General features: G+C 44.5%; 1 protein-coding gene across 3 annotated transcripts; it reads left to right on the forward strand.

Moving 5' to 3' along the window:
- The first annotated feature begins 1,445 nt into the window (after window positions 1-1,445).
- On the forward strand, window positions 1,446-25,480 carry LOC134067913 (utrophin-like). Of its 3 annotated transcripts, none has more exons than XM_062523400.1 (17): window positions 1,446-1,572; window positions 6,209-6,326; window positions 6,560-6,807; window positions 7,379-7,513; window positions 8,429-8,495; window positions 9,538-9,598; window positions 10,582-10,643; window positions 12,984-13,058; window positions 14,212-14,413; window positions 15,027-15,112; window positions 16,541-16,698; window positions 18,992-19,158; window positions 19,731-19,842; window positions 20,217-20,353; window positions 21,918-21,956; window positions 23,291-23,362; window positions 24,842-25,480. In XM_062523400.1, exons 1-17 carry the CDS (start codon window positions 1,459-1,461, stop codon window positions 25,038-25,040), a joined length of 2,052 nt encoding a protein of 683 aa, XP_062379384.1. In that variant the 5' UTR covers window positions 1,446-1,458; the 3' UTR covers window positions 25,041-25,480. The 3 variants fall into 3 exon arrangements, with proteins under 3 accessions (XP_062379384.1, XP_062379385.1, XP_062379386.1); XM_062523402.1 differs by lacking the exon at window positions 1,446-1,572 and adding an exon at window positions 3,942-3,951; XM_062523401.1 differs by lacking the exon at window positions 23,291-23,362.
- Window positions 25,481-27,943: the final 2,463 nt, after the last annotated feature.

Genomic DNA, 27,943 nt, shown 5'->3' on the forward strand with positions numbered 1-27,943 from the left:
AGTGGCTCTAATCGTCAAGACCAATTGTCTCTTCATAAATCACGGCCATAATGGAGATTGCGTGTGCAGGAAGACATTTGGTCCAAATCCACCCATTCTCTCTCTCTCACACACACACACACACACACACACACACACACACACACACACACACACACACACACACACACACACACACACACACACACACACACACACATGAGAGTGCCAACGCAAGGGCCAAAGCCATAATGTCATAAAAGGGAAACCGTGATCAGGACTTTTAGTGGCTTTTAGAATAGGCTGACATTCACACCGAGTCTCAAGGAGATCAAGTTCAGCTTTTGCGGCTGGTAAATTAGATGAATATGCGCTAATTGCACTCGCTGAACTTGAGAGAGATTCCAGGATAACTCACTTTGGGTGGTATCGATCGATTGTTCTTATATTCTACCCCCAGGCTGCCCTGTGTCAGTAACCGCACCGGTTGCTGCTCCCTTTAAATAAATGCAAATGAAACGTCAGCACTCCAGGCGTAGACGAGTCAGACAAACCATTTATGGCCAGCTCAGACCCTGCTGGGAAACGTCCACCAAGTCTCACAAAGCAGACACACACACACACACACACACTTACACACGCAGTCACGCACACACACACTTACACACTCACACACACATACGCACACACACACACATTCGCAGAGGTGGGATACTCTGACAGACAAAGAAAATGACAGATCTCCCAGACATGCTGAAGTTGCTTAGACACCAACCGGTCACAGTCACCTTAATAGGATTGCAGGTATCATGACACCTGTCATTCAGAGGCGCTAACAGGAAATCACATCCAGAGAGCCAGACCACAGGGATATACCTTGAGCTTCCTTCAGACTTTTCTTTTTTTTGGAACATGAGTGAAATTTGGCAAGATTTGGTCTATTGGCTTCGGATCAGCTGCTATTATACAGAGCTCTACCATGCTACAGAAGGTTAGAGCTGTCTCTGTGTGTCTATATCTGTGTGTGTGTGTGTGTGTGTGTGTGTGTGTGTGTGTGTGTGCACGCTTGTGTGCTTTTTTCCCTGGCGGCCAAGTGCATAAATATTGTATGCTAACAAATGACTTTGCACTGTACAGTTAATACAATCTTAACCAGCTACCTTCCCTGTGGCTCAGGACATTCAAGCTGAGATGGACACTCATGATGACATCATCAAGGATGGCGCAAACGAGCTCCAGAGGCACAGCAGCCCACAGCAGGCAGACGACGGCAGCAAGGACAGCACCTCCAGCAGCAGGTAGGGCCTCCATAATCATACATGCGGAAGTTTACCCACTCCTGCCGGGGACATTTGCTCCTTGGAGCCTGACCTGCGGTAATAATATTCTCGTCATTGATTTGGAAAGAGAGTGGGCGAGTGACCTTAACCATTTCCCAGAGTGCAGCTGGAGGGTGGCGTGGAGAAGTGGGCGGGTCTGATGGCCGTTCTCGAGGAGCTGTGGGCGTGGCTGAAGCTGAAGGACGAGGAGCTGATTGGTCAGAGACTCTCGGGCGAGACCGCTCCAGGGCAGCAGCAGCAGGACCAAGGCAAGGTCAGTGCACTGATGTGAGCGTGCACGCAGACCTCAGCACAACCCGCTATGAGAAAAGGGGAAGAATTTTTGTTTTCAGCTAGAGGGGGTGCGTTGAAGAAATGAATGAACAACACTGAAGCAAAAAGAAAGTGCTACCTTTGGCCAAAAGGGCAGGGGGAGTTCATAACAGAGATTAGAAGTGAAGTGAAAATAATTTGTAAGTCTTTCATGCTTGAGTGATTAAGCTGGTAGCGCACTATTAATGACCTGAGATGCTACTTAACATGCTAATATGATTTAAATTATGATCATCAGATGGGTCAATATTCACTTCAATAGAGGCAGGAGTCCTCAGCTTTTCTCTCATTTCTCATAGCTACACACAGCACTTCTGGTAAGGGCTCAGTCTGATGGCATGCAAACAATGAACACTCCTCCATCCAACTGCCTCAATAAAAGAATGAAAGGCATTGCTGGCTCTGTGACAATTCTTTAACATCACATAGTCACAGCAGGATGCCAGGGAACAGCATTTATTTACAACATTTCCAAGATTACGGAACTGCGAGTATGGCAATAAATCAAATTGTCTGCGTAACAATACAACCAATCTTTTGCTAAATCATCTTTTTTCCCCCCTCCTAATGTTTTATTTGAATTCAATGGGCTAATACCGCATTGACCGATCTCTGATTCTGATTTTCTTAAAAGCAGCAGCCGGTAATCAACAGGATGTTTGCTTCCCTTTTAAGCAAATGAATTTACTGTACGTTATTGAGCTGCGGCTATGGGATCACAAAAGGAACATAAACCCCGGGCAAACTCAGTCACTCTCCCAGGTGCTGGGCTCTCTTCCAGAGAAACAACCGGCCTCTATACATTTCCATTTCAATCTGTGTTTTACTGATGCATTTTTCTGTCCAGTTGATGTTTAACTTCTCCCATCGATCCCAATGCACAGCCGTAAGCATTTCTCTGGACCAATGCTTTTTTTTTGGAATATTCTTCTAGTTCTCGTCTAAAGGAAGAGGCTTGATCAATAATGCGCTATGTGAAACAATATGAAAAACATCACCATTAGTAAAAAAAAAGAAAAAAAAGAGGAGAATCTTCATGAGAATGTCTTCAAGGTTATTAATAGTTCAAAGAGCTGTCATGCGTTTTGTCTGTAGGCTGTGAGTGTCACGGCTCTGGTTAAGTTGGAGGGATTATCTTCCTGCTGCCAGACAGAGGGGGGAAAAATGCAGTGAAGTTATTGGCAGGGGAGCACATTGCTTATAATGCAGGTGGGAACCTCTGGACTGATCCACCTTAGGGACAGTCAGTGTGCAGAAGCAATGTAACCTTTTCGGTTTCCTCCGCCTGGTCTGCTGTGAGTACAGAGAACTCGCCAGGAACTTTACTGGAACTTTCACTCACTCACACACACCGAAACTCTTGTGCTCACAATTTGAATTTAAATTCCCAACACTGAGCGTTTTGAATGTGTGTGCGTGTTAATGTACAGCATATATTGATTTAGCTGCCTACGCTCTTAAATTCACTTCAATAATAGCTGCAAGCTGTTGCTACTAGAAGAGGCTGCCCATACATAAGAGACATACTTCTGGGTGTGAAAATATGAATATATTGAAAGCATACAGTATATGTATATGAAAGCATACAATTGAGACATTAATATTCCTTGATGTTTGGGCTATATAGCAACGTATGAGCAGACTGTTGTGTTCTTATTACTTGAACACACAGGCTTGAAACTCTAGGGGGATAAACAACTTTGCTTACTTTCTTCCTGTGGTCTCTGGCAGAAATCTTATTTACTGATGGCAACCGATGATTGTGCTGCGCTCTGGCAGAGCGTGTGAAACAAAAGTGTCTGAAATTCAAATGGCTGCAAATGCAAATGTCACTCAAGGACATGACTGGCGTCTAAAAGCAAAACTTGTGGAGAACTTCTGAAGGAACGTTACTGTGGCACTGCTGCTGTCTGTCTCATGGATAGCAGGCAGTCTGTGTTTAAAGCAACACTATGGTAGCCTGGAAATCCAGAACCAAATTTAGAAAGATTTAGGCTCTAGCTTTGAGTAATGAATATGGCCCAACTGGAGGGGCGGCACCAAGCGTGCATTTGAAAATATCACTGCACGCAATTGGTTAACACTACAACACAGGGGCGGAGCCAGAAGGGTGGCTCTGGGTGGCACAGGCTACCCTTGAGATTCGATTGGCCACCCCAGGTGCCACCCCAAAATCAAGAAAAAGAAAAATATATTGGTTGCAACTTTATGAACGTGTGAAATTGTGGGTTCCAAAACCAGACCAGTTAAGAACCACTGGCAAATGAAGTATTTTTTTGTTCAGAGCTGAAAATGCAACTGTATTTGACAGAGAACAGATGTAAGTTATTGCTAGTGACAAAATGTTAGCTTTCAGTGTGGTATGATCTTTTTGCAAATTACCTGTAATTAGTAGTATTGTGTAGTAAGTGTTTTAATCAGTAAGCGTTTCAATTTGATGTGAGAGAATGGTCTTTGACCTTCTTTGTCCTTCAATATATGAGTATGGTGTTTGGTGCATGTTTAACTCATGCATGTGTGCTAATTTAACAACTTGAGCCTGTTTCTGTTTATATGCCACCCTTGAATGAATCAGTGCCCCTCTATAAAGCCACCCTTGTTAAAGATGTATAGAATCACCACTGACAACCAATATTTACTGACTGACTCTGGACTTCGACGTAGCAGCACTGTCGCCGTCTGTTTAGCTTGCCTCTGGCCCACTTATATCAGATACCCCGATGTGATTGGTGCAGCTCGGCTCCAACGGCATGTAATGAGCATCATTATTGACTGCCAGAATGACTCGCTGAGCAAATTCAAATTGTGCTCTCGCAGATCTCTGGCTTTCCAGGGTAACACTATGGCACATTTGAGGAATATTATATAGCCACTTCATTTTGGTTTCCCATTCAAATTCATATTGATGCCATATGGTCAAGTGTAATTTCCATTAAATCCAAAAAATGTAGTTCTGTAGGCTAGTTTTGTGTTAAAGGATGTAAGGAAAGCTTTCACAACATATCAGCAACATCACCAAAAGACACCAGTTAGAATGTAAGCAAACTAATAGCTGTGTCAGCTGGACATGTTTGTTTGGAGGTGTTTTTCTATTCCTTTTTTAGTAGTTAACTCACTAGTTTTAGACCAGTGTGCTACTTGTGAACCTTTAATGTTGTCATTCAGCAGATCTTGCTCTGCCAGTTGTGTTACTGTTATAAGTTGCGAGCATCGTCAACATTCACCAGTGAGGTGGTGTAGCCGGAGAGAGGAGAGGAGAAGCAGTGCAGGGAGCCTTGGAAAGGTCAGATGTTCAGAGGATTCCATCACACATCCTCAGCAAACAGACAAATATATGTGGAGCATTCCTAACAAGTTCTGAGCTCTGGCCTTTTTTGACCCTGGTGCGAGATTCTGGGATTCAGCGTTTTTTTTTGTGGTTACCATCTGCTTTGCCTCTGGTGTTTTATTCACCAGATCGCAACTACGCTGAGCCCAGAAGACTGGGGCAGCAATGCTTGAAGCTAAAGTTTTTCAAACAATTCTCCAAATTAAGCCATGAGATATAAGATTATAGAATGTGCTGCGGAGAGTTAAGGCATTTGTAGCCAAAGTGCACTGGAGTCGTTCTGGCTGTCGGGGCGCCTCCGTGTGATGAAAAATGTAGTGTGGTCTGCGCACTGAGTGCAAAACTTTAAATCCCCCGCGGACCACCTGCCTGAGAGAAACTGCTGACCCTGCCTCGGAGACACTGCTGTAAGTGATGCTTCAACTCCCCTCCTAAATCTCGGAGAAGTTCCCAATTGCTCTGTCCAAATTTGATTTTATCAGCAATGTTGTGTCTTATCGTAAAAGCACACACATACATAGAGGGAATATTATCAAAGAAGTCCCTGATGCGGTCCATAAAGTAGGCTAAGACTCAACCACAAGCTCTCTCAAAAGGGCTGCTTTTGCTATGTCAAGGTCAGCGGCACACAACAGTGCACGTAACCAAAAAAACGCATTTCGAATTCCACTTCTTTAGGGAAACGATTTGTTTCTCTTAGTTTACCAGCCATTAACTTTCTTTGTGAGGGGAGCCTCTTTTATCTTCCAGATGAAGATGCATGCTCTGGCTCATTTGCATAGAGATTTATTTTGTTGTCCGGAGCCCGAACATCAGGCTGTCTTTTCTCCCTTGAAATGAGAGAGGTGATGAATTTGTCTGCAGAGTGGGGCAGACCTGAGGGTGTTGGTATGCTGGGCCCATGAGGCAGCTCTATTCCTCTGGGGAAAAATCACCCAGTTCCTTTCAGATGTAAACTTCAGTGGGTTTCTTTTTCATGCACATCCTGGTTGCGCTGTCAGAGAAATTAGAATGATTAATCCCTTGCGACCTTTCCTAATACAGTCAGTGCCATTTATGCAAATAATTGAAATGCATTTTTAGAAAATCATGTGGCCCTGGACGGTGCTTAATGTCAGTAAATACCAGTGAAACTGAATTAACTTCAAAGCAATAACCTCTGTGTGTGTGTGTGTGTGTGTGTGTGTGTGTGTGTGTGTGTGTGTGTGTGTGTGTGTGTGTGTGTGTGTGCGCGCGTGTGTGTGTTTAGAGTTTACTCACTCCAAGAGACCAGGACACGGACAGCCCGAGAGACCAGGTGTGGCTGTCTCTGACAGCTTTGCCCGTGCAGACCGAGGAGGGACAAACCAGTGGCCAGCCGAGTCCAGGTGTGCCTCTCTGCCCTGTCTCTCTGTCCTTCCACCACACACACGACGGCCATTAATCACAATCACGTCCTTTGGCCAGAGGACTACCACCAAGGCACTACCGTAGACAAAAGAGAGGAGTCAGTGTTCCAACAGGTTGGGTTAGCTGTCCAACAACTACTTTAGTAACAGCTGACACCATCTTCCTTGTCGCCCCCCATTCCTTCCCTGCCACCTATTTGTCCCTGCTGCAGATGTTGTTGTGGAGGAGCGCCCCCTGTGGCCAACCAGGGCAGCGCAGGAGCAAGAGGCCACCCTGGAGCAGGAACAGGGCTGGCAGCAGCAGCTGCACTGGGCTCTGGGCAGGCTCCAGGAGCTCCAGGATGCGGTGGATCGCTTGCAACAGAACCTGGCCGAGGGAGAGGAGGCAGGAGGGGGAGAGGGTCACCCCGCAAAGGTCTCGCCCGCTGACCCCAAACTGGAACACTGTGAACAGTCCACTGTGAGTTTCAAGAGGCTCTCATCAATCATCTGTCATAACTTTTGGAGTAAACAATTAGGAACATAAAATCATAATCCCATTAGTTGGATTATGCACATTTATAATGTATTTATCTAGAGTTCAGGAAGGACATTTTTAGCACCAAGATCTCTTTAATTCACTTTATAGGTACTTAAGAAAGAGCTTAAAACCTAACCTTAAAACTTAAAACCTTTTCTAAAAACTGCTGATGCACATTACAAAGCCATGACATTAAAGTGTCACTGTGCAAAGACAGCATTACAGAAGAGAGAAATGGTCAAGTGAAGCCCACTGCTACCTGATGCTACAGAGATTAATACTGTCTTTGTTTCCCTTGTCATTGGTACTGGCAATGGTACAGTCACTGCCAACTAACAGATTGAGTTAAAATGAACAGACGTCAGCAGTGACATTTTCTGGGCCAGCGTGAAAGCTGCTCAAAGACACTGCGGATAATTCGGATTGACCAAATTCATGTAGTTTAAGAGAAGGGCGCTGTAATGTACACCAGTGGAGAGCTCTGTTCGAATGTTGCTTTCTGTTTTTCAAGGGAGATGTGGAGGGCTCTGACCCAATTACTCACGTTATGCAAGCAGTGAGGAAGAATCCAGCACTTACCATTCAGCTGACCCCTGGGACATCTATAGAACTGCACAACTTGAGCACGCGCTGGAGAGTCCTGCCGGTGAGGGTCATCTGTATTCACCAACTGATCATCTAGAGGCCCTTTAGGGCAGGGCATCTTTGAAAAAGAGAATAAAGCCCGTTCCGTTCATGTATGCCTCTGTGACAGTAATGCTGGAAGTGAAAGCATTGATTGGTTTAAAATCCCTGCGCTATGTCTGAGCGCGGGAGAGTCAGCCATTGTTTCCTAGTGTGTACATTATTTAATGTCCTTGTCTGGCCGGTTTTGATGAGTGTGTGGCTGAGACGGCCCCTGGAGACTTGGCCGGCGCAGCAGGGCGACCTTCTCCATTGATTCGGGGAGTTTGGAGGACAGCGATCATTCAGCTCCCCCGGAGATCACTTAGCCCTTACAGCCCAGCGCGAGCACCACCTCTGTCTCCAGGGCCCAGAGTTCTCAAAACCCTGGCTCCCGCACTGACACGAAAAAAACCTCCATAGCACTTTTTTGTGGATCATCGATTTTTTCTTAAAAGATTTGTAGTTTGTGTAACCCAGATAGCGGAAGTGCTCTCTGGTCACCTGGTTGGCGGCGGTTGGCGCGGCGACGTCTCTCTGACACCTGTGCGGCGTGAGGAAGGGAGTTTCCTGACCCGACCCATATCCGGATGGGTCCTGTCTGGTTCGATCGGAGGTGTCTGGCTGTCTCATCACGGATCCCTCCGGAGGCCGGCCTTCACCTCTCCGCGTCCACGGCATTCATCATCTTCACTTTCAACCTTTCAAGCCCTCCGCCTCGCTCTCTCCCAGCTGATGATAGCCATTTTGAATGCAGCTCTTTTGTCTTCTGGCTTTGCCGTTGCTTTCAGCAGACCATGACAGGATTTGTTCTTTTGTGTGTGTGTGCCGTGTCCTCTCCGCTGACATCTGCCGAGGATTTAGAAAGTAATTTCTGTCTCTCCTTGACTGCCATCAGGGAGAAAATGGAAATGGACCCATTAGGCCTCTGCAGGCGACACCTCTGTCCCAGGAGTTCCTTTCCAGTAAGCACACCTACTGACACGCAAGTTTTTATTAATCCATGATTTTCCCCTGTGATTTTAAATAAATATTAATCATCCGTTCGAATATTCAATTATTCATTCAATTCAACTAATTCAAGATTTTTTAATCATTAAGTATTTGGTTTTATCTTGACCATCATTAAATATTTACAGCTTAATTATATTTGCTGATGTGGGTTTTAATGAGGAGATTTCAGGTTAAAATTTCAAGAGGTGCAGATCAGAGATGCAGCTGTACTAATGCAGCTTAATATCTAATGGTTAAGCTCGGTATTTTTGTCACTGTACTGTAGAAAGTCTCTTTGATGTTGGCAGGCCGGTGTTTGTAGCAGGCCTGTGTCCTTCCCTGGACAGATTTTCCCCTCAGAAACGAAATGACGCATGTCCTCTGTTTACCCAAGGCCCGCCCCGCGACATGACAGGCAGATTGATTAGAGGGCGTTGGGTGTCGTGCATACAAATACCTGGCATGTGGGAACCAATCAATACTCTTCGCGCTGTGGGGGCGAGAAGCACAGTACGCCACACACAGGCTCCAGGCCAGAAAAGTCGCCGGGGGTACAGCCATCATATCTTGTCAGTGAGGACTGTTGATCTGACCTCCAAACAGTATAGGCAACTCTTAACAACTTTATTATTAAGTCACCAGTCATGGGGATGCAGTTTAGCTCAGTGCAGTCTTCGGCTCCCCACAGGCCATCAAACAGCATTAAACTTTTCCCTCCCTGCTCTCCCCTCAGTCGCCCTGCTTTTGAAGTAACATCACACATCCCTCTTTGAGTGTTGGCTTGCTGGCAGACATGCATGGAGGGGTGTATGACTCAGGCTTCCCAATTTTTTAAGACCCGCACCCTCCAGCCAAATCATGGGTTTGTCAGGCTGTTTTCGTTAGTTAAAATTCACAAGATAGCAGTAGCAAGTTTCCCCCAAAATTTAGAGCGGAATAGACCTCCCAAAATATCAAGAGGCACTTTCTGTGTCTCCCATAAATACTCGTAAACACTTCCTTTTCTTTTTGCAGCTTCGGTGCAGTTCCCATGGCAACGGGCAGTCACCCAGAACAACGTTCCATATTACATCAAGTGAGTTCTTACCTTTGTCCCTTCCATCATCCATCTCCCCGCGCTGTTGTGCAGCATGGAGGATTACAGCATCAGCCAGGGCAGCCACTGTGTTTTGCTGTGTCATTGCTGTCGTGCACCCACGGGGCTTTGAGTAAAACATCTTTTACTGTGGCGGGGGAAAAAAAAAAAAAAGGAAAAAGAAATCCACAACAATGCTTGGCCCACCCCGATGTATGTGATGCTTTATGAAGGCATATATTGGGCGTGAGTGATGTTTTTATGTGCGGTGTAAAATGGTTGACTCAGCGCAACGGCATTAAAACGGAGGGTTAATCAGGGGTCAGGATGACTCCCGGGCTGAAGAGACAGAGTACCCAGCCATGTGGTGTTTGGGTTCAGTCAAATATAAATCTTGCATCAGCGGCCGCCCGGCCCATGGCCCTAATTTACAGCACTGCTGTTAGTCCCCCAACGAGTGCTTTTAGCAAGTCTCCATAAATGACAATGGAGTCCACTAAAACATTATAAAGCATGTTTTTTATTTAGTGGAAGAGAGCATCTACGCAAAATAAATGAGGAGATGTTTTTTTTTTTTAGAATTCCTCGCTAAGAGGTTAACAGAAGTTGAGGAAAGTCACCACGCACAGTAATTCATTGTTTTGTATTTTGCATAGCTTTTTGTAAGATCATAATAATAATAATAATAATCTTTACAGTCCACAAATGTAGAAATGTGCCTTTGGCTTCACAGATTCGTTAAAAGACACAAATGGACACAATAAATACAGTAGGCTACTAAATAACGCACACACACAATAGCCTACAGACAGCAGAGGTTATATGGAAATATCAAATATGCAAATACTATTTTGTAAACCAGATCTTACAGAGCTCATGATGTTGCAATTGTACGAATCTAAACAAAGCTCAACTATAAATCATAACTTATTAGCATCTCTTTTTCATTTACTGTTTTCCCTCGTTTCTGTGCCTCTTTACAGTCATGAGCTGCAGACCACCACTTGGGACCATCCACAAGTGACACAGCTGTTCCACTCTATGGGTAAGCCCATTACATTAACATGAACTAATATTAGACCATGCATCTTTGGAGAAAACGAGCTTGAACCCAACACTAGATTTATTATTTTCTGTCTATGTATGGAAATGTTTAAAGTTAACAACTGTTAACAATTTAAGCTACCGGACTGGATTTAGTTTTAATGTAATAATGTGCCGTTAAAAGAGCCTTTGTGTTATAGTAATAACAGTCTCATCCTGCACCAAGATTTGTGTAATAGCAGGTCTATTTGCCATGCTCAGATGGATTCCATTTCCTGTGCTCTATGGACCTGGAAGTGGCCCAATTACCTGTTGAGGAGTGGAACACTAATTTAATTGACTTTAAATTGTAATGTGGCCGACAGTGAGTCTGTCGGGCATGACCTTTGCAAGAGTTCATCTTGCTGAGCTGGCCGCTCTCTTCCACAGTGGCAGTACATGGGGTCAAAGGCTTGACCCTTCACAATGGGACTTGGAGAAAACGCAACCCGTACAGTTGAATTGTGCCTGAGTTGTTTTCCCAGTATAGCTGAATTCTGTCATGTCTTAAAGTAGTCTGGCTATCACCATACTAAACTCAATCTTTTAAGATTGAACATTAGTCTGGGAAGTCTGCACTTTATTTCTACTGCACAAGAGGCGTGATCAATGGGCAGCATAGTTCAAATGACTGTACACTTTTGGATAGTCCTTCAACCAATCAGACCAACGATACGGCCTTTCGGATAAGATAGTTTGTGATTGGACCCAGAAGATGTGGACAGGAAGCAGGAGAGCTAGATTTGCAGGTGTCCAGCCTGAGCTGCAGGGCGAAATCCAAATCGCCGGCAGATCAGGCAGGGTTCACCCAGCCTAGTCTGAAAATGAAAATGAGAGCAAAAACGTAACTCTTGGTGAAGATAAAACACAGCCTGAAGACAACCTGTCGCTAATGCTGAATTGAATGCCATGATGAGGCGCAATGAGGTGGAGGATGGAATTTGTCCTCAGCATGACATAGCGCCAATTGCCTTCGCCAAACTGCACTGCCACTTTGAATTCCTGTGGAATCGTGTGGTGTGCGATCAGTTTGTAATGTTTCAAATGCACTCTACAATAACCCACATGGCATTAACAACTCCACAGCACACCCATATCCACAGGCATGTCTCCAGGCATGTATTAATATGTTGCGCATGACTGAGGACATCTCATCAACTGTGAATTAACTAGGTCTATCTGACTATCTGACTGATCATAATATGTTTTGATGCAAACAAGTGTCATATTGATGCATTTATTTATTTATAAAGAATAAAATAATATGAAAATACATCTCATAGATTGGCGGTTATTGGATTCTGGATTATAAATCCAATCCAGCGATGTCAGTGGCCTGCGTAATGGCAGTGCTCAGTGATGGGGATAATCCTGACAGTGATGATTCCTCCTGGTAATTGACTCTGGCGCTGTCTGCATTGGGCCATTCAATAACACTGGCTTCCTTGTGGGCACGGGACCACAGTAAATAACTTCAGCTACAGAGGCCCAGAGCCCATACGGATGCAGTGCATGTCTAGCCGTGGAATGAGATCTGTCCCTATGACGATGATGAAGTCGTGTCACTTGTGCGGCGTGTCATACAAAGTGGCGACAATACGCTACAATATATTGCGACGCTGATAGAATGGAGATGAAATCCCTATGCTGTGAATTGAATGAGTGAAGGGTCCGCCAAAGAATCTCTGATGTCTGGCTTGGGAAACAGGATTTGGAGAGCACATTGTAATACAATCCTCTGTTCTTCTGGGGATATTTCCACAGCAGACAAAAGGTGCGGGATGTGTGTTAGAGCAACCCCCCCACCCCCTTCCCATATCATACAGTTAGTCTTTACTGAATTAGTATTCCACTTCTCCAAATGCTGCCTTAGAGTGATTATATTTTAGAAGGAGAGTATGAAGACTACAAATATATTTAACATGACATGCTGCTGGCTATTTTAGTGATCAATTGCTCCTTTAGAGATTACAAAGCCAACCCAGACAGTCTGGATGATTTCCAGATCCATACAGCATCGCCAAGGGGTCATCCCTCTGTTAGTTATACAGCAGTAATGCATGATGATATTACATTTATACACATTTCTCTCTTTGTACTCATTCCAGAAAATAGTTCATAAGATTAAAATGCAGAAACAAGATGCACGATTAATGTCTTCAGGATTACTTGCTGTCATTACTTGCTGTTGGTCCTGGCAGCATTTCTTTTGTCAACAAGGCAGCCTAATCCATCACTAACTCTAGAAATGTACAGTAAACAGAGATGCTGTTATTGTTCTGCATGTGATGTTGCCCTCCAGCTGATCTGAACCACGTGAGGTTTTCCGCCTACCGAACAGCGATGAAGACACGCAGGCTGCAGAAGGCCCTGTGCTGTAAGTGAAGCCTCCCCGCTATGCTCTCCCAAGCAAATAAAACAACTTGCAACACAATCGATATGTGCAATCACTTATAACGGGCCGGAGAAGTAGGGGGTCACAGCCAAGATCACGCAGCTACTCATAGCGCTTCGGAACAACTCGTGCACCCAGATTAACAATGGCGCTGGGCTGATCTCACATTCCTCATGGCAGAAAAAAAATAGAAATATGAAGAAGCATTTGGCACGTAATTAAGAGCAGCAGTCTCCATTAGCTACGGTGAGTCCCTGCAAATCACTTGAGGAGGTGAAAAACAACTCAGTCAGCACCCTCGGTGAAGTGCTCACTGCTCACACGAGAGAGCGTGCGAGCTGGCGGTCGGACTGTCGCTGGGAACTGAAGTCACAAAGCTACAATGCATAGCCTTGCTCATTAAGATTTTTGTCTTTGCTTAATAATTATGTCTGGCTTTATAATTATTTCGCAGAGTTAAGGGAATACATTACCTGGTCGTAAAAGGGAAGACAAATTAGCGTAGCATTAGTTTGTGTGTTTTTGTGAGGTGAGGGGGCCCCCTCAGATTTCAGCTTTTGCATTTAGATTAAGTAGAAGAAAGATGTTGAAGTGTGATGAATTTACTGTCAAATGAGCTGCACGAATCAAAATGACTTTGAGTGCAAGTGTGCCATAACAAAGCACATTCCTATCACACACACACACCTCACCACCCCAAAACTGAACATCCTCACACATCTCTTACCCCGGCACGTCCTTCTTATCCGCACTGGCTAGCGTCTCCCTTCAACTCCCCGTCAAAGATCTCAGCAACTGGCAGCTGGACCCGGCGAGCCAGAGCGCTGTCACATTACGGAGTCCCAGGCGCGACAGCCAAACAGGACTTTTTAATTAGTGAACACGGGGAGCCCAGCGAGGGAAATGAGGATTCATCCATTCAGCCTTCTCCCGCGCGCGCGGCCGGGCACCATCATTGGACTGGCCCTGATTGGGTTATGCTCGGATAGCTTTCATTAATATGCGTTGAGTGAATGTCATTAAGGGAAGGTCCCTTAGGAGGTGGGCAAAAAAGGGAAGGAAATGAGATTTTTGTGTTGAATTAGGTGTCTGTGTGTGTGTGTGTGTATCTGTGTGTGTGTGTGTGTGTTTGCAGTGGACCTGTTAGACCTGGGCATGGCCCAAAGTGTCTTTGACCAGCACCAGCTGACCCAGAACGGAGAGTTCCTGGACGTGGCCGACATGGTGAGCTGCCTGGGGTCTATCTACAGCCAGCTGGAGCAGAAGCACCCTGACCTGGTCAACATGCCCCTTTGTGTGGACATGTGCCTCAACTGGCTGCTCAACGTCTACGACACGTACGTGCTACTCTGCTCTCAACGCTAGACTGGACCAGACTACCGGCCATCTTCAAAAGAGGATTTTTAAAGAAATTCAGGGAGGTTTATAATAAATTCATGAATATGACAAAAGCTACCAGTGCACTGAACATCTGTACAAATATTGTTATTGCCATACAGGATCACACAGTTATTATACAATCCTATTGCTATGTAGGACAGCAACTGCATTTCAGTATACAAAGTCCAAATAGAAGCTTTTAAGCGCTGGAGATTGATTAACAGATTGCATGTCAACAACTGCAAAATAGAAAATGGCCCTTTGTAAAATGACTGATCTACAGATTATGCCAAATCTATAACATCCACACATACATAATCCAACCATGTCTCTGGCTCTTGTTTTGTATAGTGTAATGTATGGTTTGGGTTGACTGCCAAAAGGCGATTGTGTTTGATGTGTTGCACATGAGTTATGCATTTACTCTCTGTAGCTTGAATTTTAAAGGGCACCTTGGTAAAAAAAAAAAAAAAGATGTTCCACAGGATAAACCCAATCCTCATAAAACAAAATGAAGTGCCTGTTCAACAAAAGCTTTGGATGGTTTCATGGGGTCATTTTTCTCTGCAGAGGAAGAAGTGGGAAGGTGCGGGCTCTGTCCATGAAGATCGGTCTCCTTTCGCTCTCCAAAGGACACCTGGAGGATAAGTACAAATGTAAGTTGTGTAATGACGTCCTTATAATTCATGAAATATCGGCTTGGTCTTCAAGGTGACACAAATCAATAGACTAAAAGTATGCATAGAATAGAACAGTGGAGATGTACCGTTTGGAAAATGTTGACAGCTTAGGTGTGTTCATTTAGCAAATGCTTCTATCCGAGCCAATTTCTATTTATGTACATTAATGTTTTATGTATATGTGTGTCCTACCTATGAGCCTGTGACTCTGCCAGTTCAGTTATAGGAAATGTCCAGATTATGTTGAGACTGCATTCCTGCATTTCACTAGTTCAAATCAGTGCTGTAATGTCAAATTTAGCTTAAATGTTTTCCATCACCAACCCAAATGAGCTTTTCCCCCCTATCCAATTTTCTCCATCGGAATAGTGTGCCTGTGACTATTAGAATCGCAACAGGGTTCTACTGCAGCCAAATCATCCAAAACAGTACATACAAAGTAAATGAAAACGTTCGAGATTGCATGCATTTTGCCACCAGCCATGCGAAACAACCATACATGCATTAGATAAGATCAGAATTGCCTGTGGACAGATGAGGGCGGTAGAAAGGAATCTGAAAGAGAAAGGAACATCAGTGGCAAGTGATGTGCATCCTGATGCTTTCGGATGTCTGAAACCAGGACAGCTTTATACATGGAGAGGTGCCCTAGGGAAACCGACTGTTAAAAGTAGTTTATTATTTATCTACGCAACTTTTCAATCATTTCAGTATTTGGAAACCATTGAGTTGACAGGGATAGATCACTATTCACTGACGTTTAGCGTTCTGCTCATAAATATCTCATGGCCGTTGGGATAATACTAGAAAGAGTGTACATTTGGTGCTCCATTTTCTCTGTCTTTGTGTTTCTGCTGGTGGACTTGAGCATTCCATCTGTCATTAGCAGAGGCCTACATGTTTGACTGTGGGAACTATTTGATATGGTGGTAATGCATCACTAACTGACAGATCCTTGTGATATCTTGAATTCTTGAATTTCCCCTTGGGGATCAATAAAGTATCTATCTATCTATCTATCTATCTATCTGAGTTAGCTTATTCCACAGTCAAGGTGAAGCTTAACTCATACTCTCTCTTGGTTTTTATCAGATAACTATCAAGGGAGAAGCACTCACTGTGTCATTTTTTCTATTCAGTTGTATTTATTCTATACTTTAACTTGTGGTTTTATATGTCTACTCATTTGCTACTTAATTCGGGTTTAGGATTAATCACATACTGTAGGCTACATGTTGGTGTTAGTGTTTGGAATGATATCATGTCGTAATTTCACCATTACTATTCCTGCATGCATGGTGACCTCAGCTCCGTGACAGACGCTATATGAATAAAGTCATGATGTACCTGCTGTCAGGTGGATGTGCCCCCTCTCACCTCTGACCTCTGACCCCTTCCCTGCAGACCTCTTCTGTCAGGTGGTGGCCCTGGGGGAGTCATGTGACCAGCAGGGGCTGGCCCTGCTCCTGAGCGCCTCCCTCCAGATCCCGCAGCAGCTGGACGAGGCGTCCGCCTTCGGGGAGGGCAACGTGGAGCCCAGCGTCCGCAGCTGCCTCCAGCTGGTAAAAGCGAGAGCCCAAGGCGCCAGGAGACCCCGTTAGCGCGGGTCGCCTGGCTGCCGTCGTGATTTTTTTTTTACGCCGACAGCATCACAAGCAGGGACCCCTAAAGCTTCGCATAGGCGCGCAACATCGATATGCGGCTCCTCCACCGCTGGGGACGATTCAGTGACAGATGTGCAGCGTGTCTCCGAGACAAAAAAAAAGAAATTCATTTATGCAATTTCTCTCTGGGTAAATCCATACCACTGTAATATTTCGGCTGTCTGCGGTTGAGTACGCATCGCTGCTGTTGGTGTGTCGACCCCTTTGTGGACCGAGATTAGATTTTTCATATTCATAAACGAGGAACCGTGTGTGTGAGAGAGAAAAAAAAAAGATGGCACTGGAGGCGCTGGAGATTAACTCAAGTTGTTTTCAAGGTCTTAATCATGAAAGGAAAAAAAGTTCTAGAAGAAAGATATTTTCCAGTCAGTTTGTTCGAATTCTCTTGAGTTAGATAAAGTGCATACAGTATATTGGGCCACATTTCATGCGCTGTCTACAGGTCTATTTGGGAGCTTTTTGCCACCGTTATTTCCTTGGGGGAGTGAACAGGAGCCAGAACCTCTCTATTTGGTCTCATAAAATGGCAGTATGGGTTAAAGCGCGAGATATTTTTCTGCTGTGAATCGATTGCCTTAAATTGAAGTGAAAAGATGAAACAGAATGGAAGTAAGCTGCTGGGAGGAGACGGCATCACACAGTCTGTCCCCCTCTTCAGGACGTGTTTGTACAACTCCTCACAGCCACAGGGGGACTCGCATCCGCTTTGGGAAACCAACAAATCCCAAAGATTTATTCACAGCCCTACCCATAATGCTCTCTGATGAAGTGCCTATGACAGAGAGCACCCTGGTGGCTGTATTGGAATATTTATATATCTTGAGACGACTCTTCTCTATGTCACTCCTGTGACTCCCTCTCTCTTGTTCCTTTCTCTCTCTCTCTCTCTCTCTCTCTCTCTACTATTCCCCTGATTCTCTCTCTCTCACACATAGATACTCTGTCTTCTGCTCTCTCTTTCTCCTTCTCTTTTTCCTACATCTCTCTCTTTCTCTGTGTTTTACTCTCACCACACCACAGCTCATTCCATTTAATGTTGCATGTAATGAAAGAGGTGCCTCCTGATAGCCAAGCTCTTTATGGCCTGCCGGTAATTGATCCATAACTGGAGTAGCAGTTTTAATGCAGCTTTAGGAGAGAGTGGAACGATCTGCGTCAGTGTGATAGACCGCAGGGTTAAAATTAGCGATGGCCCCTACGCTAACCCCTCGTTAGCAAGGTTACTGTGGGACACAGTCTGAGTTTGGAGATTTTTTAGAAAGCTGCCATATCAGTTCACAACAGCCGTGGAGTTGGCATGTGGTGTCAGATGTTGTTTTCGGCGCCGTCTTTGTGGCATATTGAGAAGCTATTATGTTTTCATTTCAAGCAGATCCTCAGATTTCCCTCCAGAGTTGCTCTTTATACAATTCTCGTGCGTGACATGAGAGAAGCGATAAAGCTTCTGCCAAGCCAGGTGTTTTCAGGGAAGGTTAATTGCAGTCGTGCTCACAAATAATGAGTAGCCAGTGGGAATGGTCGGATTTTTTTCTTCAGTGTGGCCAGTGTATTTTCTCTGGCTACTGCCAATGAAGGTGAGACAAAAATGTCCAAAATGTGCCATCAAATGCCACAGAATGAAATGGATCACTTTATGAACCGCCTTTCTGCCTTGCATAGTGGTCAAAATGTATAGAATTTGCAACAGGTGGGTACACAAATGTAAGCCTCGGTACAACAACACTTTTCCTGAATTTGTTTTAATGCATTTTGTATGTTATAAATAAATGTGGGTGCTAAATATGTTTAGTCAGGTTTGTGACCCTACAATGAACAATATCTGCTGGTTTGCTTTACAACTTGAATGCCGGTATGGACGTTTGCAACATAATACTATTCCTTGGCGCACAGTTTTGCACATTTTATTCAGACACAATAAGATGCAAGAATGATCCAACCATCTCTGTTGCATGCTTAGCGATTCCACTGAACAGCTGCATAACTGGTGTCAAGGGGAATCCAAAGCTGTTATGAGTTTAACAGACTAAGTCCAGTTTTACCAGACTGGCTCAGGGGCTAATCCCTAATTGCCAGCTTTGTCAGCAAACTTAGATAGAACTAAAACTTTTATATTGTGTTCCACGAAGACACGATTCCTCGCGACTGCCAAACATGCCCAGCGAGCGTGTCGTGTGTGCCGTGTGCCCTGCAGGTGGGCAGTGATGGGGAGATTGACCTGGAGCAGTTTGTGGACTGGATGCAGCTGGAGCCTCAGGCCATGGTGTGGCTGCCCGTGCTCCACCGGGTGGTGTCGGCCGAGAGCGCTCGGCACCAGGCCCGCTGCAACATCTGCAGGGAGTGCCCCATGCTGGGCTTCAGGTACAGCCTGCGCAGCACAGCCTGGACCTTACTGGACAGTGAATCACATCCTTATCTTTCAAGTTGTCTTCAAGGCAGCGTTGCCTGAAGGCGGTTAGGCATGGGTAAGGTTAGGTTTAGGGTTAGGATTAGGGTTAAGATTAGTCAATGGTGGCAGCGTTGCCTGAAGACGATGCTGGGGGCTTAAAACACCATCGAGCATCATTATAGACACTTGTTCTTTAGGTGTGTGGGTTCACCACTAAAAGTAGGGTTTTTCACTTTAACGTTGACCTCTGTAGTATAAATATTCAACGTGAGTACAGTGGAGATGTAAGCATTCAGCAACAGTAAGATGACGGACAGCACAGCCTGGACTTCATTGAATTATATGTTGCTCTTTAGACACATCCCTGAATGCATAAACCCGCATCAGGCAGCTCCAGTTTGAAGGTAGCATTAGTCAGCACACGACAATCGAATCAATCTGTGGTACAGGAGTTGTTTATTCCTCACGAATTGAATTAGATTTTTGAAAATAACATGCCTAAGACCTTGCCGTCACTGAAGTCTGTCTCCCATCTGTATTTAAGGTATCGCAGCCTGAAGCACTTTAACTACGATGTGTGCCAAAACTGTTTCTTCTCGGGAAGGACAGCAAAGGGACATAAGTTGACCTACCCCATGGTGGAGTACTGTACCCCAGTGAGTTTTCGCCGCAACTTCCCTCTTTTTCGTTTCACTACCTCTTCCTCTCTCTCTCTCTCTCTCTGTGTTGTGCTGTCACTTTTCACCCATTTTCAAAAAGTTACAAACAAAGCTGAGCACAAGCAATGACTTCAGTTCATATTGGGGTTTTTTTTTTCAACTGCAAAAGGCCTTAGTTACAGACCTTTTTACAGACTTGCGTATCCACCACCATGCACAGGCATAAGTGCTTTAACATTTTAAGAGCTGAAACAGGCAAGAACAAGGGCAAGTCCATTCAGGCCCCAGACAATATAATGTGCCAATATGTATTTCACACAATTGGCCCCTCCATTCTCTACAACGGAGCTAAAAGCTCTCTCCCCTTTTAGACCACTTCTGGAGAGGATGTGCGTGACTTCACCAAAGTGCTGAAGAACAAGTTTCGATCAAAGAAGTACTTTGCCAAGCACCCACGGCTGGGCTACCTGCCAGTGCATCTCTTCCTGGAGGAGGACAGTATGGACATGTGAGTGCTGTGGGAAGTATACATAACTATACGCTGATGAAACCTAACAGATATACTCCACAAAGCTGATTACAGTAAACCATACAGATATACTCCACAAAGTATTGGGTCTTTTTAGATTTTTTTTTCTTACGATTTTAAAAAGGTTTTCCAATAATCTAGTCAATCTATGACTTGCTTCACCAATATAACCATAAGGTGTACAGACAGACAGACAGACAGACAGATAGATAGATACATGTAGATAAATTGTGCTGAGGTATCATAATTGTTTTCATTACAAGGTTATATTGGCTATGGAGTTCTTCTCATGGGCAATTTTATTATGATTTTAATGGCAAAACTAGTTTACTTTACTTATGAATATATTATTTTAGTTAAAATGCCAAGCATATCCAAGTGTAACCTTAAAATCAGCATAGTTGTTTGAGTATGTGCTGAATTGCTTAAGTCACTGTGGCCATGGAATTCTATCATTCTGTGCTGACTTCTTTTTTCCCCCCCTAAAAATCCATCCATCGCAAATCTGTGCTTTTAGAGCACAATTCCTCAATTCTCAACTCCAGCGATATTTTTCCGTGCTGCCGTAGGATTGGCACTTGACTCCGACTTTCTGTGAAATGAAATCCCATCCGTGGTGAATGGGGAAGGAGAAGGGGGGGGGGGTACCACTCCCGATTGGCTCTATGTCTTTTCATTGACGCGGCCGTGTTGTCTCTCCGGCAGCCCGCGTCAGTCAGTGCTATTCATTCGGCCTCCTCAGCTGTGCCACTCCTGTGTCAACAAACAAATGGCTCCCTCCCTCGGCTGGATTTGCATGTAATTACAGAAGCAATCAGGCGTCTGTTTAGGGAGATCAGCAGGGAAATGAGAGGACAGGACATTTATCATTCTCTCGCTGGTTAGTGTCCTTTCGTCTTCAATTGCAACAGCTGTTCTCCTTTCATCTGTCCTCTCTGCCACATATTTCTACTCACACCATTTTTTGGTGGTGTTTATGTGGTGTTTTTTTTGTGAGGTTTTTTTTTTTTCGGTGAGTTTTGGGATTTCACATCTTAAATGTTTTCATGTGCAATCCAGGACCATATCAACAGTTTACTTTCATATTCAGGAGCAGAGAGGTTTGTATCAGTGCTGTGTCTGATGTGGACAGCTGGCTATATTTGGACATGTATACGGGCAGGCAGGCAGGCTGAGACACAATTAGACAGACAGGTTGACATGCAGGTAGACAGGTAGACAGGTAGACGAGCAGGCTGTTGTGCTCATGGGGCCTGGCGGCCGGTGGGTGGAAGAGCAGGTATTCCCCTTGCGCATTAATTCAGTGTATATGTGTGTGTGTGTGTGTGTGTGTGTGTGTGTGTATGAGAGAGAGAGTGTGTAGGTGTGTCTGTGTGCGTGTCTGTGTGTGTGTGAGTGAGTATATGTGTGTGTATGTGTGTGTGTGGGTGAGTGTGTATGTGTGTATGTGTGTGTGTGTGTGTGTGTGTGTGTGTGTGTGTGTGTGTGTGTGTGTGTATGTGGCTGGCTCCTCTAACATTTGCTCTCTGTTTGTGTCTCCCAGGCCAGTCCCTCTTCTCCGCATGTGCCCAGAACAGTACGAGTAAGTGGGACTCTCATCTGCGCCTCCCATACATACATGCATACATACATACATACATACATACATACATACAGTACATACATACATATACATACATACAGTACATACATACATACATACATACATACTGTACATACATACAGTACATACATACATACATACATATACATACATACAGTACATACACAAATACATACATACTGTACATACATACATACACTGTACATACCTGTACATGTCTCACCATTGCATGCTCCTCTCATGAGGAAGCACCTCACATCAGAGAGAGTATATTACATTGCATGGGGTAGAAATCGGTGAATTGCATTTGTTAGCTTTAGTCTTTATAGTCTTTATAGCTCTGCCAAGGAGGTTATGTTTTCAGAGCGGTCTGTTGTTCTGTTGCTTTGTTTGTGTGTGTGCTGGATTGTGCAAAAAAAAAAAAAAACACTACCTGCCTGATTTTGATGAAACTTGGGCCAAGGAAGAGGAACCCATTATATTTTGGAGTGCGTCCGATTCACAGGCTGACTCGATAGATTTCGTTTCACTTTCTCTAATGTTGCAAGATACAGCACTTGGCCATGGCTGAGCTCCGTGCCCTTCAACTTGTCCTTGTGCCATTTCGCCTCAGGTATAGGCCAGCCACACATTCATTTCCACACCACACTGACCATGAACAACTATTTATGACCACCCCATACCCACTGATCCACAATGCACCTCTCCATTAAAAACTCCAAGTATTAAAAAAGTTTACAAGAGTCGTTTTATGTATAGATGCATGTATGGCCATACAAGGGCTCTCAGTTTGGTAAACAGTGAGTCAGTGAATGGTGTAAGGCCATACTGCCTGGGATTCTGCTGACTCACTGTGCAGATGGAGGAAAGGACACTTTATATTAGATTTAAAGAGCAGACCTAATTTACTGCCCATAAACACTTGTTATACTCCACACCATAGTGGCGATTTTGCTATCTCATATATCACTGCTATAAACCCATTATATCACCTTTTTAAACCCCTGATTTTTTGGCACATCATATACATTTCAACACATCTCCATTGTTTCCTCATTTGGGTTTTACAGCACCCCTGATAATCCATTGGGCAGGTACTTCTGATAAAAGACAACATTAAATGCATGAATGAGTCATCAACCCATGAAGGTTTAAACATGTGTTCATGAAATCTCATCAGCATCCCTCTCGTTATCTCTGTCTGGAGCTGAGCAGAACAGCCTTTAGAGAGCCATTTGATCTGAGACGGTTAGTCTGGGAGGGTATCAGCTGTGTCTGTGTTTTGTTGTTTTTGTGTTTTCGCCTGGTCCCAGGATGGCTCCGATAGCGGGCTGGGAGCGTGCCGTCTCTGCGGAGTCCGCCTTAGCCACGGGAGCAGGAGGGGAGTGAGTCAGACCGGCGCACAGACAGACGGACAGTTTGCGTCTGGGCGGTCAGCAGCGGGGGGTCGGGGGTGGGGGGTTGCGGGGAGTCCGGGGCCATCACGAGTCTGTGAGGTCTTATCAAAATCCTGCACCAGGGTTTATGAGATTTTTGCTCGTAAAAGATCATGATTGTTGCTCCCAAGCTTGTGTTAGTTCTACCAATGTTCCCATTATATAATGAAAGCACAATAGGGAACAGACAAGAGAAAATAAGGGTCACGGCTGGGGGTCCTTCACTGTTAATTCACTCTCAGAACATTCCTTTTTAAACAACAACAAAAAAACACAATTACAATCCACTCTCGACTTCCATGTGTCATGCTTTGAAGCACACTATATTTTGGTCAGATTATGGTGACTTGTGTCCCTATTCCAGATGGGGGTTATAGGGTGAGCTAATCGTTAAAAAAACTCATTTGCAGTCAGGTTTTTATCTCAGTTAGACTTAATTAGTTGGATAGAACTCATATTCCACCGAAGCGCCGTGTTTAATTTGGCCTTATCGTAACTAATGAGAGTATTCATCACCATAGCCTCCAGATAGCGCCCTGTTCCATGGCGTGCCCACCTTTTCTTCCTACAGCCAAAAACTCCTGAAATTGCCTTCAGCCTTCTCGCTATGCTGTGCAGGGGCTCGGAGCATCGGTCGGCTAGTTTGGTGTGATGACTCAGTCAGGCAGTAGCTGGACATGATGATATAGTGAATCCAGCTGGACATGATGCATCGAGCTGGACTTGATATAGCGAATCCAAATGCAGACATCTTACATGCACAAATCACTAGAAAGCTCCCAAGTGATGGTCATATTTAAGTAATGGCATAGTTTTACAAAAATGAAATGAATAAAATAAAAAATTGCAAAAATAAGTGAATAAAATATGTGGACTACCACATTAGATAGCCTTCTGCGGTCGGTCGTCACTGTGGTTTATTGGGGTGGAAGAAATCGCTGATCCATAACAGTGACTCAAGGTTCTGTGAAATAGAAGCTGGTCAGTGTACAATGGAGTTTGAAGGGAAAACTAATTAGATTTCTGCATTGATTAAGGGATAATTAAGAGGTTTGCTAATATAACATACCAACACATTAAAGAGAAATTAAGGGAGGGTCTGGTTCCACATTAACGATCCCATAATGCATATTAAAAGAGGTATTATGTAATTTCAGGTGAAATTCAGATTAATGTTACTATATTTTGTGGAGTTTTAAAGACTTCCTGTTGTTTTGGATAAACAAGTATGCCTATTCCATCTCATAGGGGATTATTCCGTCCAAAGAATCCTGTGGATTCTTATTTACTTGTGTGGATTTGGCTATTGTTCAAATGAGAAATCTCCCTGGAATCCAAATCTCTGTCTTCTTTTATTTCTCACGCCCATCTAGTCACTGTACAAACAAACCCCCTCTTCTCTCCCCTCCGTCCCTCCCTCCCCCTCAGGTTTCAGGAGCCCGAGTTTATTCTACCAGAGACGACGCACACTGCCAGCACGTCCTGCAGTCCCCTCCGCCCGCGGCAAGGTGACCACCACAAACCCGGCCCCGGCTCCAGCCCCGTCCAAGGTCAAGCCATAGAGAGGAGCGAGATGCCCGAGGAGCCAGATGGGCTCGTGTCTGCCCAGGAAGAGGAGAGTTGTTAATACAAACTTCGAGCGGAGTTCTAGAATGTTCCTGAGCGCAACAATCGTTCCGTTGGCATTTCAGATGGATTTATTGAACAGGCAGACAAGGAAGGTCAACCAGGACAAGTGACTCTGAGGTCTGAGGTGTACAAGAGAGTGCATTAAAGTCAACATCAACTACGCAAACCCAGACTGTTGTGGTGTGTGTTGTGACGTTAAGTTTAACTGTGTGTTTGGTAATGAGTATTGGAATTCAACTGAAGTTCTCTGTTGCCACCCAATAAAGCAGTAGCCCTCCCAGCTAGCAGTCTAGCCATTGCACATGACTTCCCCCGAACTGGAGGGGAATGTAAAGTATCTGCACATATCCCTCATGACTGCTCTCAGGCGACTGGCTCTGTCTTGCCTGTCTAATCAGCACATACACTTTGTTTTCTCATTGAACACTAGAAAATAAACCTCTCATTCAGTCATTCATATGTCTCCAGCAGTATCTCTCCCTCAGACATAGTAGAGACGTATGCGGAAACAAATTGGTCATTTCTCATGATTAATTGCGCTTCACTTCATCACAGCTAACTAAGGCACGGCATATAAATCATATGATTTGTTTTACCAGGGAACAATGCATTAGGCCGATTTGCAAACTGGTGTATTGTAATTGACTCAACAGTCCACACTCTCATGGGACACGATGGCAGACATACTGTATAGGCCCTACTGCAGTGGGTAACATGAGAGCACATGGGCCTCTTTTTGACTCCAGGTCACGTTTGGGAAAGAATATAAGTATGAGAAACAGTAGTGAGCTGATTACAACGCACGAGGATCTGTAAACATCACTGAACAAGTTGATCAAAATTAGACTACATCAGCGGAAAACCATCCTCTGAATTATTCGTTCGGAAATGCACGGGGTGTCTAACTGCATCCCTCAGCCTGAAGCCAGTCTAATTCCAAAACCACATGGGTGTGCAGTTTAATTACACTGCCTGTGTGGTTATCTTTCCTAAAGGAAGACTGACAGGAAATTCATTACGGGAGAAATGTGATACTTTTTTACACCAAAGCAATGCAAATAAGGGCACCTCCACGGTGATGTTTGGGTAGCACAAACTGATGCACACACCAAAATAAAACTTCACACACACTGAAGGACCACACCTCCTGGGACCTTTAGCAGGAGATGTAAAGACAGATTTACTGCAACACTATCATTGCCTTAAGCTCCAAACACACACTCACAATACATCATTGGGCAAACCATTAGCTTAAAGCCGCGGCGCCGAAGCTCAGCACCTCATTCATTTCTGCACGGTTTAAATGCCTTCTTGCCCTCCATCACCATCAGCAGGAGAGCCAGACACTAGTGATGGGTCTCTTCCATTTCCCCCCGGGGGGGAGGGGACGTCGGATGGCAGCGAGGAGCCTTAACGCTCTCCAGCCAGGGTGACAGCAGCAATGCATCAGGGCTGTGCGTTACCCAGAAGAGTCATCCGAAGTAGTGAGGAGTTATTAGGGTCCCTGCGAGAGTCCGACAGGGGTGCAGTGGAGAGTCCAGAGCCAGAGTGGGCCATGTCGTGGACGGGCAGCTATGGAGACAAATAACTTTGTTTCGGTAAAAAAAAAAAAAAAGACAAAGTAACATATGAACAGGTGTGAATACAAGAACCATTTTTCAAGGGATGGTGTTAACAATGTGGCCAGCTAGAATATGTTATGTGGTCATTTTAGACAATAAACAAGGTGGTTATTCTTCAACACGATTACGTTAAGCGTTTCATTATTCGCTCTATTACATTTAAATGGAAAATATCATTCAACTGTACTTATGAGAAGGAAGATGAGCTTGACACAATTTATGCAGTTATCTGTGACATTTTATATTAGTCTAGCTTGATTATGGTCATAATATTCATGTTGTGACATTAAAGTCCCAAGCTGACTTTCTATACCATGGAAACCCCAGAAATATAAATGTGATGGATATGGGGGGTAAATGCCACCATGGCCTCAGCTCGCTTATGTCTGGATGAGGACTGTGACCTTCTACATTAATAATCCTGGCAGAGGGCCACAGCAGAAGACCATGATGAATTTAGTCCATTAAATTCACAGGCTTTGATTGCATAATAAAGGAAATGTTTCTTTTAGAGGTCTGCTAAAGGGGTTCTTTGGGAAGGTGCGGGTTATTTTTGGAAGGGTCTTTTTTGTGTTTGACTTTCACACCGAGTGGCCAAGAAGAAGAAGAAGAAAAAGTCATTTGAATGCTGATTTAACATTTCAGCCTTTCTGACTTCCTCCTGGGAGAGATAAAGAACAAAACTTAAAGGCACATTTAACGTCACAAGTCGATTTGGTCCAATTTGTCGGTCAAATCAGAGACAGCTGAAGACAGCGATGGCCTTTACCTGACAGCTCTCGAAAACCCACAGGTGACGGCGGAGGGAAGCAGCCTTCAGGTACATGGACGTCATATCTCTCTGGTCTCCCTGTAGGCTGACGTAGACTTCTATTATATAAACATATGATGATGACGTATGTTTGCATCTCAGGGGGTGAGAACCTGTAGAGAACCTGAACAAAATGAAATGTTCCAGTAAAGTTTATAATAACATTTGTAAAACTTATCATGACAGCAATCAAGTGTCAGAAGTCTTGACTAACCTGAAACTGTTCTTTGGCCTCCCTAAAGCTACAAACCAGAATCTCTTCTTCATGCTGACAGGTGATTGTGGTCTGTGTCATGACATCTGCTCTGACGGATGAGGTCTCGTGCTGTGAGACTTTTCGAGTAGATCTCACAGAGAGAGAAGTTCATCCCTCACCCTACAGAGAATCCCGAACGTATCCCCGCTGTGCGGCTAATGACGTGTGAATGAAAGAGTGAGAGAAATTCCAGGCAAAACTATACAGCTGAA

This window comes from Sardina pilchardus, chromosome 20, assembly GCF_963854185.1.
Source record: "Sardina pilchardus chromosome 20, fSarPil1.1, whole genome shotgun sequence".
Taxonomy (NCBI): domain Eukaryota; kingdom Metazoa; phylum Chordata; class Actinopteri; order Clupeiformes; family Clupeidae; genus Sardina; species Sardina pilchardus.